At 45.6% G+C, this 11,148-nt stretch overlaps 2 protein-coding genes across 4 annotated transcripts in view; one reads left to right on the top strand and one right to left on the bottom strand.

Annotated features, from left to right (window-relative positions):
* Positions 1-3,146: 3,146 nt before the first annotated feature.
* LOC100478713 (acyl-coenzyme A thioesterase 1) lies at positions 3,147-9,818 on the bottom strand. The gene is given in 4 exon segments (XM_011219025.3): positions 3,147-5,690; positions 7,332-7,534; positions 9,214-9,496; positions 9,498-9,818. Coding segments are annotated over 4 exon segments (1,359 nt in total). The 5' UTR covers positions 9,786-9,818; the 3' UTR covers positions 3,147-5,105.
* HEATR4 (HEAT repeat containing 4) overlaps positions 9,819-11,148 on the top strand; it is a 57,154-nt gene continuing 55,824 nt past the window's right edge. For all 3 annotated transcript variants that reach the window (XM_034642989.1, XM_019794611.2, XM_034642990.1), the window contains exon 1: positions 9,819-9,955. In XM_034642989.1, coding sequence (XP_034498880.1) covers positions 9,884-9,955 — 72 coding nt within the window. In that variant the 5' untranslated portion in view covers positions 9,819-9,883. The remainder of the gene's footprint in view (positions 9,956-11,148) is intronic.

Raw genomic sequence — 11,148 nt, 5'->3', positions numbered from 1 at the left:
TTTTTTAAGTAAGCTCCATGCCCAGTGTGGAGCCCGACACTGGACTTTAATTCACGACCCTGAGATCAAGACCTGAGGTGAGATCAGGAGTTGGATGCTTAATGGACTGAGCCACCTAGGCACCCCTAAATACTTCTCTTTTTAAAAGGAAAATATGGGGTACCTGGGTGGCTCAGTCAGTTAAGCCTCAGACTCTTGGTTTCGGTTCAGGTCATGATCTCATGGGTGATGGGGTCAAGCCCCATGTCAGTCTCCACACGCAGCTGGGAGCCCGTTTTAAGAGTCCTTCCCTCTAAACCCTCCCTCACTCAGGCTCACACACACGCATGTGTACTCTCTTTCTCTCTCTCTAAAATAATAAATCTTTAAAAAAATAAAAATGGGTTCTTGGGTCAGTTAAACATCTGACTTTGGCTCAGGTCATGGTTTCAGGGTCCTGGGATCAGGCCTCAGGTCAGGCTCTCTGCTTGGCAGGCAGTCTGCTTGTCTCTCTCGCTCCTCCCTCTGCTTCTTCCCCCGCTCATGCTCTCTCTCTCTTAAATAAAATCTTTAATAAAAAACAATGAAGGGGATTTGGGTGGCTCAGTCGTTAAGCATCTGCCTTTGGCTCGGGTCATAATCCCAGGGTCCTTGGATCAAGCCCTTCATCGGGCTCCCTGCTCCATGGGGAGCCTGCATCTTCCTCTCCCTCTGCCTGCTGTTCCCCCCTGCTTGTGCACTCTGTCTCCCTCCTTCTCTCGCTGTCAAATAAATAAATAAATAAAAACATAAAATAAAAGCAAAATGTCAGTCAAGTAGTGACCAATAGCTTCTATACAGAGATGCTAGGAAATAAATTAAGTTTGCAACTTGTTTTTCCTTAAAACTATAAACTTGCTGAACTAGAATCCTCTTTTAAACTCTGCAGAACCTATTCATTATCCTTAAAGGAAAACTTATATTTCCAGCCTTACTCTTTCTTAACAGGGAAGTCTTCTGCATCCCAAGGAAATGGTCTGAGATCTACACAGAAATGAATTTACAAAGGTAATCATCACAACACTAATCATTACAGCTAACTTGTTTTTAAAACCGGGATGTCCAAAAATAGAAAACCACTTAAGTAATTATAGATTATGAAATATTGTCAACATTCAGAAGTTTGGGTATCATGCTCAGTGTATGATGTTAGGTCAGAGGAAAGCAGGATAAAAATCTATACACATGGTTAAAATATGAGTACATGTACATACATAGAAAAAAATCTGGAAGGAAATGAAGTACACCAAAATTTTAATTGTGCTTTGTTTTTTAAATACTTAAACACTTTATTTTAAAGCATTTTAAATTTACAGAAAAGTTGAAAAATAACAGTTTCTTGTATACCCAGCACCCCCTTTCCCCTTTTGCTCGTACCCTATATTAATATGGCATATTCGTCACAACTAATGAGCCAATACTGATACATTAGTATGAACTAAACTCCATGTTCTGTCCATATTTCCTTAGTTTTTCCCTAATGTCCTTTTTCTGTTCCAGTATCCCATCTAGGATACCTTATTACATTTCGTCATGTCTCCTTAGGCTTTTTTGGCTGTGACGGTTTTTCAGACTTTCTGTTGTTCACGACCTTGACAGTTGTGAGTATTGTGGTTAGGTATTTTGCAAAACGTCCCTTAATTTGGGCTTGCTTGAAGCTTTTCCCATGATGAGACTAGGGTTATGGGTTCTTGGGTGGAAGACTGCAGAGGAGAAGTGCCACTTTCAACACATCGGTCATACCAAGCTTACGTGGTATCAACACAATTTATCCCCGATGTTTACCTGGCTAAGGTAGTGTTTGTTATGCTTCTTCATTATAGAGTTACTCCCTGTCCCCCTTTCCATACTGTACACTCTGGTAGCGAGTAACTAAGTATAGCTGCCTGCCTTTTGACTTCTTTAGAATTTTCAGTATTTTCTAAACGTCTACGATAAACATACATTTCCTTAAAAAAGTAAAAAGAAAGCCATAAACCAATTTTGAATCCTACCTGTAGTTCAAGTCCCTTCTGAAATGCAACTTCTCTTTAAGTCCTCCCCACCTCTCCACCAAGTTAGATGTTGTTTGTCCCATCCTTTCATAATATTGTCCCTATGGCACTTTTATTCTGTTCTACCTCTACAGTGAAATGTTATTTCCCCCACTTGTTTATACATCCATCTTATTTCAGAAGGGATTAAAGGAGGGGCGCCTGGGTGGCTCAGTTGCTGGGGGTCTGCCTTCGGCTCAGGGCGTGATCCCGGAGTCCTGGGACCCAGCCCCACATCAGGCTCCTCCGCTGGGAGCCTGCTTCTTCCTCTCCCACTCCCCCTGCTTGTGTTCCCTCTCTCGCTGGCTCTCTCTTTCTCTGTGGAATAAATAAATAAAATCTTAAAAAAAAGGGGGGGGATTAAAGGAGGGGCTCCTCTCCTCCCTGTGTCTGCTGCAAGGCCGAGTCTACAAGGGACATGGTCATCCATGCTCTTAACATTTTTGTGTCTGTCCTGAGGCTCTCTCAGGAGCCTGCTCTAGAATTGTTGAGGACACCATGTGTTCCAGCATGATAAACGGTGAAGAAATTACCTTGGGGAGTATAGTTAAACCAGTCTGGTTTTTCTTGCCCATGTGCTGAGGAAAGCATGCAGAAAGCACAACCAGCAGTACACAGAGAGGAAGCCCCCCACCCACTATTCCCTTCTTGGCTGGGGGGTGGGGAGGCATCCCTGAGCCCACCCAGGTGAGTGGAGACTAGAAAATATAAGCACCACATTTTCTTCATGTAAAAACAAACAAATAATCTTTGACTGTTTCATACGTTTTTGTTTCTTCTGTCTCTCAGTTTTCTTCTGGTTTAGTCCTGGCTTGGCAGAGCCAGAGACCACAACTCTCTAGGTAGCACCTTACTTAAGAGCTTTTTTCCAGACAACACTCTATTTATTTAGGTGCTCTCTGCATCTGAGGCAGGATTCTCTGTAATGTCCCGATTTAGAAAATTCCATGATAAAACAGAAAAAGAAGGGAAATATAAATAATATAAGTCATAATCCATGTTAAGAAAAAAGATTCAGGGGCGCCTCGGTGGCTCAGATGGTTGTCTGCCTTCTGCTCGGGTCATGATCACTGGGTCCTGGGATCGAGCCCCATGTCCAGCTCCCAGCTCAAGTTGGGACTCTGCTTCTCCCTCTCCCTTTGCCCCTCCCCCTGCTCATGCTCTCTGTCTCAAATGAATAAATGAAATCTTAAAAAAAAAAAAGATCCAGTCGCCATGTTTACATCTTAATAATCTTCCTGTTCTTTTTCTATAATTGTAAATATGTTTCCAAATGTTATTTGTAAATATTTTCTTGAAGACATCTCTGCTCTGGAAACTTATCTTAGGGCCCATGGATGTAACCATCAATCTCTAAGCCTTCCTAATTAAGTATGAGAAACAACCTTGCTAGTGTATAATGCCCAACATGCAAATATCTGAATTTTCATTATTAGGGAGAAGAGCTTTAGATTGGTATCACGGTCATCTTTCTTTGGCGAAACAACTGTTAACAGCAATCACTGACTCTAGCAGATTACATTTGCTTTAAAATGTTGTGAACGGGGCGCCTGCCTGGGTGTCTCAGTCTTAAGGGTTTGCCTTGGCCTCAGGTCATGATCCTGGGGTCCTGGAATTGAGTCCTGCATGGGGCTCCCTGCTTAGCCTGGGAGTCTGCTTCTCCTTCTGCCTCTGCCCCTCCACCCTACTAGGGCGCTGTCAAATAAATAAAATCCTTAAAAAAAAAAAAAAAAAAAAAAAGGTTACGAACAAGAGCTGTGTTTGCACATATTCTTTCACTTGCCTCCCAGAGTTGTGAGGATTAAATGACTGGCATAAAATTGGTGCCCTGGAAGCATATTTCTTTCCCCAGCTGGTCTCCTTCCTGGACTAAAACCACTGTCAGTTCCATGTGTTGCTGTGGCATCAGGTTTGTGTGAAGTAAAAGCTGCCTCTTTCCACCACTTGTTTTGTAAAGTCATTATTTTTAAAATAACATTTACACCACAAAACACCTTTTTTTTATTGGTACATATATGCATGTTAAAGCAGAATCTGTGAAGGGACACACATAAAAACCATCACAAAGATTATTTTATTTATTAGGATGATGGTAGCCTAGGGATTGATGGGCCACTGTGGCTAGAATATTTTGAGTTGAAGGCAAGGGAGACCCTGCAGGCTCAAGAGAAACTTCTGCCCTTCCCTTGATTACATGGAAGAATCTAAACTGAGGGTCTTTCCCAGAATAAGGGTTATTAACAGAGATAAACTGTATCTGAGTGACCCATCTGTATGGTAGGGCAAACATCTAATTATCAAACATCTGCCCTTCTTACTGCCCTGTGAATTGCATTCCTTCCCTTCGAAGTCCTAGACCCCTAATCTTTTCTCCTTAGTTCAGGATCATGTACATACCTCATTTTGCCTGTCTTTGGAATTTCCATGTCTGTGTGGATTTCCTGTGCATATGCGATCAGAATTGATTTTCTCCTGTTAATCTGTCTCTTGTCAATCTGATTCTTAGTCCAGCTAGAAAGACCTATGACAGGACAGGAATTCTTGCTCCCTGACAGTAGTGACAATGGTGAGAACACTGAAAGGAGACGGCATCTTCACCTGTAATGTTCCAATATTTAACCTTTAATAAAAGTTGCTTATACTTATGGCTCTCTTTTCATTCCTGACATAATTTGTATGGAGACTATGTTTTTTTTTAAAGGTTTTTTTTTTTCCATTTCTTTATTTAAGAGAGAGAGAGAGTACAAACAGGGGGAGCAGCAGGCAGAGGGAGAAGCAGGCTCCCCGCTGAGCAAGGAGCCCCATGTGGGACTCAATCCCAGAACCCTGGGATCACGATGTAAGCCGAAGGCAGACGCTCAACTGACTGAGCCACCCAGGTGTCCCATATGGAGACTATTTTTAATGGTGATGTCATTTAAAGAGAAAGGAATAAAAACCCAAAAGTGTTTTAATAATACATCTGGTGAACTGTCTTTAACTTTTGCTGCTTAGCATACATTAGTTTCACCTCCTAACCTTCAAATAGTGGGTTAAATTTTCAGGAGAGTCCCCCTAACTTTTCCCCACCAAGTGTTTGTGGAAGAAAGTCTGGAGCTGCTTCCAAGTGTCCACCTGGGCCATGGCATGAGCCCTGGGCTCCCCTCCCCAGATGACAGGACCACCCACCAAGGTGTGTAGGGAAGCCCGGCAAAATGGAAAGTAAGGAGGCTCAATGTAGTGCCCTGCCCCAGGGTAACAGATGATCTGGGGCTTCTCCCTACCATGGGCCTGTAAGCGCTTAGAGGCCTCATTAGCATAGAATTCACTCTTCCAGTTGTGGTCATCCTGACCTACAAGGAACAGGAAGGCACTCTCAGCCCTTTCCACAGGAATGAAACTCTTCTGGTCTGCTCCTTCCAAAGGGCTGTTCAGGACATCCAAAATGTCTGCCAACCCATCTTTGGTCAGCCTTACTCGATTTGGGTCAAAGCCTACAGGGGGCAAGGTCTCATCTTTGTAGTGTAAGGCTCCCCCGACATTGGCCACAGAGCCATTGATTATGACAGCGGCGGTGATGCCCTTCAGGAACGAGGCCATGGACAGGCAGAGTTCGCCTCCTTTGGAACTGCCAAGCAGCCCGACTCCTGGACCCTTTACCTGAGAAAAGGACAGAGGAGGAAGGAGAATGAGGCCATGAACAGTGCAATGTGATGAGCAGTGCCTAGAATTGGAAAATAGGTGCAACTGAGCCTGAATCTGGGCTCTACCATCTGCCAAGTTTTGCAATCTTGGGGTATTCAGTTATTCCTCCTATCTTCCTTCCTACAATTTCTCCATCATCATTCTTGGTGACTTCAGCAACCATGTGGAGGATATACAACTCTGGCTTCTCAGCATCCATGTTTCCCATCCATCCTGCCACATTCACTTACGTTTGCTTTCCACTTACCCAAAAGACCATGTCACACCTCTCCTACAACCTCAAGCCTCTTAACCTTTAACCCTGTTTTCTTTCAGTGTCAGCTCTTCACACCAGTGGCATAGGCTCAATGCACAGCTCTCCAGTAGGAACTCTGCCTCTTTTGACCCTGCAGGATCTAGTTAGTTCCACAGGAGCTCAAGCTCTCTGCCTTCCCTTGGGTTTCCCAAGTACCTCTGTGCTTATCAAAGGTGCCCCTGCTGCCTACACTTGGAAATCTCCCTCACTCTCATTCTCCAGGACTTGCTCCTGCAATTACATCATCTCTCTCCTTCCTCATCACTTTCCTCTCTACTGGCCCACTCCCATGGGGGTACTTAATGCTCTATTTTCATAACAAACCCTCGACCTCACATCCACTCTGCCCTAGTTTTCTACTCTTTTTCAAAGCAAAATTTGTGGGGACCAATTGTCTGAGTTGTTCTTTTTGTCTTCCCTTCTCTACCCCATCCCCTCAAGGTAGTTTGGGTCTGCACTATTCCAAAAGGACTGCTCTTGTCACAGTTACCAACATCTATTATAAATGGCCCTCCGATTCACCTCTCAACAGCAGTCTTTTTCTCCTTATGGCTTCTACAAGAGCACCCCTGACTGGTTTCAACCATTTATTCCTCCTAGAGGAAAAGTATTAGGAAATTAAATGATATATTATTATCATCCCAAACTTTTAGAGGAGGAAAGAGAGGCAGCAAGGTCATGGGGCTAGCTGGCAATTGGTGAAATCAAAACAGATTTAACTCTTATCTATCCACAACTCATGCTGGTGCCACTGCACACTATCACCTTTTTAAGAGTTCCAAAGCTTCCCATCCACTGAGCTCTGAATTGTAAAATACGCAAGGTTTATCACCTGATCCTCTGATATCCTGTGCCTGTAACTCTCAAAACACTTCCTAGTACCTAGGTTCTTTGGCTGCCCAGTTCTTCTTTAATACTTAACACTGTGCTCTTGGAGGGGCCACAAGGAAGAGAGGGTTATTATGCATATTTAACCTAGGGCCTTCTGGAGATAGCGTTTCCTGTCCCCTTTCCCTCTACTTCCTGTTATCAAAGCCAGGGTTCTCAAATATGTTTGGGCTTATTATGATATACTGTAAAATACGGGGATTTAAAATTCCAAACCAACTACGAACATCTTTGCTAGCAGGAAATACGATAACATAAAACTGCATAGAAACGGTCTATGAGAAGGGACTCTAAATGGTAGTGTGTGGGGGGGGACTGGGAGTGGCTGTGGTGAATATGTCACATTTTGCGAAAATTAAGAGCAGTTATGAAGACACTGATACATAGATCATAAAACCTAGAGAAGTTCCAACCTGAGGGTGACCCAGCAGGTAGTTCACAGCTTCTTCAAAGTACTCCAGGTGGAGGATCTCCAGGCCGTTGGGGAGGTCTTCATAGTTATGATAAGCCAAAGCCATCACAGCAAAACCCTTGCCAGCCAGCAGACTAGCTCGATGTTCCAGAAGGCCACTTCCAACTCCGTAAATGTCCACAATCCCAGGAAAGGGCCCTGGTTCTTTGGAAGAAACAAAACACAAAACTGAACTATTCCCGAAACTCTCTGCAGTGGGATCAAAAGCCCTGTGTTGCCTACTTGGTGATGTCAAAGTTTTCTATTGACAATCAGAAATGCTAGAAGATCTCTGGTTTTCAAAGATCCAGACAGTGGCATAGGCTCAATGCACATTTCCCCTATACCCAGAGCCTCAAAGCCCCACAGATTCTTTACAAAAAACATGCCTTACTTTTGTAATTAAAGATAATTTACAAGCAGACAATGAAAAGAGCAAAATCATTACCACTACCCCCCCCCCAAAGCTGACAATGCCAAATGCCTGAGAGCAGGTAGAACAAGTGGAACGCTCATACACTGCTGGTGGAAATGCAAAATGATACAGCCACTTTGGAAAACAGCTGGGCAATGTCTTACAAAGTTAAACACGTACTTACCATATGATTTAGCAATCTCATTCCTAGGTATTCACCCAAGAGAAATGAAAATTTGTGTTCACACAAAAACACGTATGCAAGTTCGTAGTGACTTTAATCATCATCTCCAAAGACTTGAAACGCAGCCTGTAAACCCATTCTTCAACTGTTGAATGAATAAAACTGTTTTTGGGTTTTGTTGTTGTTTTAAAAGATTTTATTTATTTGTTTGAGAGAGAAAGAGAGAGCACATGAGTGGGGATGGGGCAGGGTGAGAGAGAGAGGGAAAGAGAGAAAGAGAGAGAGAGAGAGTAGCAGAGACTTCCGACTGAGCAGGGAGCCTGGGATCACCACCTGAGCCGAAGGCAGCCATGTCCTACCCACTGAACCACCCAGCCTCCCCCTTCATGCTAATTTTCCTAAACCTTAATATACTGTGAGAGTTAGAAGTAAAGTTGCTATACTTTGCTATATATTTGCTATATATATATAGTTTTTTAAAGATTTTTATTTATTTTTTTGACCAAGAGAGAGAGAGAGAGCCAGCGATAGCGGGAACACAAGCAGAGGAGTGGAAGAGGAAGAAGCAGGCTCCCCGCAGAGGAGCCCGACGCGGGGCTCGATCCCAGGACCCCGGGACCACGCCCTGAGCCAAAGGCAGACGCTTAAGGACTGGGCCACCCAGGTGCCCCGTATATTTTTAAATATACCATTTAAAAAATCATTAAAGGGGCTGGCTCTGTCGGTAGAGCATGGGACTCTTGATCTGGGGGTTGTGAGTTTGTGCCCCACCTTGGGTGTAGAGATTACTTAAAAATAAAACATTTTTAAAAATAATCATTAGAGACTTGGAACTATTGGGCTGCCTGGGTGGTTCAGTCGGTTAGGCGTCTGCTTTCGGCTCAGGTCACGATCTCAGGGTCCCACAATGGGCTCTGCTCAGCCGCGAGTCGGCTTCTCCCTCTCAGTCTCCCTGTGTGCTCTCTCTCTCAGATAAATAAATAAAAGCTTAAAAAAAAAAAAAAGAAAGACTTGGAACTACCTTATAAATGTTTTTGTTTTCACTTAAAACTGTTTTTTCCCTTTCCTTATGATGTCTTCCAACCGACCTCTCAGTTTTGGAGAAGCAGAGCCACCTCCCCACCAGGGCCCACTTTGAGGCCCCCACAGACCTCTACGATGTTGGGAGCTACCTCCTTACTGTCGGCAGAAGTGCAGGAGACAAGAGAAAGGCAAGCAGGTCAGCCTGGGACGCAGCGCGCTCACCTGGGGGCAGGAAGAGCGTGCCGCGCACTCGGCCCGCGCGCACCGGCTCCCGCCGCACCCCGGGCCGCAGGAAGTCGCGCTCGTGCACCGCCCGGCCCAGGAGACGCCCGGCGTCGGGCTCGTGGCCGTCGAGCACCTCCAGCTCCACGGCGAAGGGCGTCTGCACGTCCCGCTTCACTAGCCGCTTCAGGGGCTTCTCGGGCTCCAGGGCCCACACGAGCCCCATGGGCTCGACCCCCACGAAGCTGCCGCCCAGCGCGGGCGCGCGCGCCAGGTCCAGGAGGGCCGCCGGCGTCGGCTTGGTACCGCGCGTGGGCCCGGAAGAGCGCGCCCTTCTCGTCGCGCAGGGAGGCGCGCAGCGTGACGGGCTGTCCCGGCGCCAGGCCCCGCACTGCGATGCGCACGGGCTCGTCCCAGCGGCAGCGGCCCGCGGGCTCCAGGCTCCAGGTTGCTATCTTCCGGGCAGGGGCCCAAGAGACCCAGCCACCAGACCACAGCTTTGGAGACCTTGGCAGGTGGCCCCATTGGCCGAGTCCGGAAGCTCGCAGGATAGCGCCAGAGGAGGCCGCCATTTTGCCTTTTGATTTCGGTCCTCAGTCAGCAGAACAGGGCAGTGAAGAAAAGTTAGAAACTGTTCAAAGATCTTCTAGTGGCGGACTGCCTCATCTGCATGTTAAGCGCCGCGTGGGGTTTGAGTAGCCCGCCAGATTCAGCTGGGAGGGCCAGACTCCTGTCCCACCAGGTCAGTGACTTACCTTTAAAAGCAAGAGCGAAAATAACACACATGAACTTGCTATACATACTGAAAAACCTGCACTTCGTGTGGGGGAAGACTTCTCCGGTTCTGCTTCTCAGAAGCTCCTTGGCCCATGCAGTGTTTGCCAAACTAAGGGCTGGCTCTGAAGAATTTTGGCACCTGGGAAAGTCTCCAGTCGCCAAATTTTTTTAAAAAATTAATTTCGAGTGGGTTGTTATTTTTCCACTTTTTTTTTTGAAGATTTTTATTTATTTATTTACTTGAGATACAGCACGAGCACGAGTGGGGCGGGGGGAGGGCAGAGGGAGGGAGAGNAATTTCGAGTGGGTTATTTTTCCACTTTTTTTTTTGAAGATTTTTATTTATTTATTTACTTGAGATACAGCACGAGCACGAGTGGGGCGGGGGGAGGGCAGAGGGAGGGAGAGAAGCAGGCTCTCCGCGGAGCAGGGAGCCCCAAGGGGGGGCTGGGACCTGAGCCAAAGGCAGAAGCTTAACTGACGGAGCCACCCAGGCGCCCCTGCACTCGCCAAATTCTTAACGGCTAAGAGGACTGCAGGACTGGAATTGAGTTTTATCAATTTGTTGAGTAGTTTACTTTCATTAATTATCATAAGACGTTTTGGAAAAGTGTGCATCATGGTGTTTTGCTTGTGAATTACCTGTGTATAGGCTTATCTTCCACACCATCCCCACATTTAAGGGGTCTGGAGTTTTACTAGCTGTGTGACCACAGCTTCGTTCCTTGTAGGTGTAAAAATAGCCAAATGAGATCATAGTTATTATACTGCATTGTCGAGTTGCTGTACTAGGCAAATGTTATGTCCCTCTCGTCTGGGACATCTTACTTCCCCCCCCCAACTTCTTCATTAGTGGGGATGGGTTCCACCTAGTGGTGAATTTTTCATCAAACTTAATTAACTTCAGGCCCTTTCCAAGAGTTTGTATTTGATTTTAGACTCATGATTTTTTCATATTTATTAGAGAAACCTGCAAGCTGTGTAAGCTCGATTCAAGCCCACAACACCTGTTTGCTACTGCTCCCCATGACCACCCTCAAGGACCTTCCCAACCAAGCCTTTTTACCTAGTTTCAAATGTTCTCATGTCCTGCTCATTATTAATCACGCAATTCCCTGTAGCTCTAATTAGTTTTGCGCTGGTTCTGTGGGGTATTGC

Source organism: Ailuropoda melanoleuca, chromosome 14, assembly GCF_002007445.2.
Source record: "Ailuropoda melanoleuca isolate Jingjing chromosome 14, ASM200744v2, whole genome shotgun sequence".
NCBI lineage: Eukaryota > Metazoa > Chordata > Mammalia > Carnivora > Ursidae > Ailuropoda > Ailuropoda melanoleuca.
This window is presented reverse-complemented; position numbering and strand designations above follow the sequence as displayed.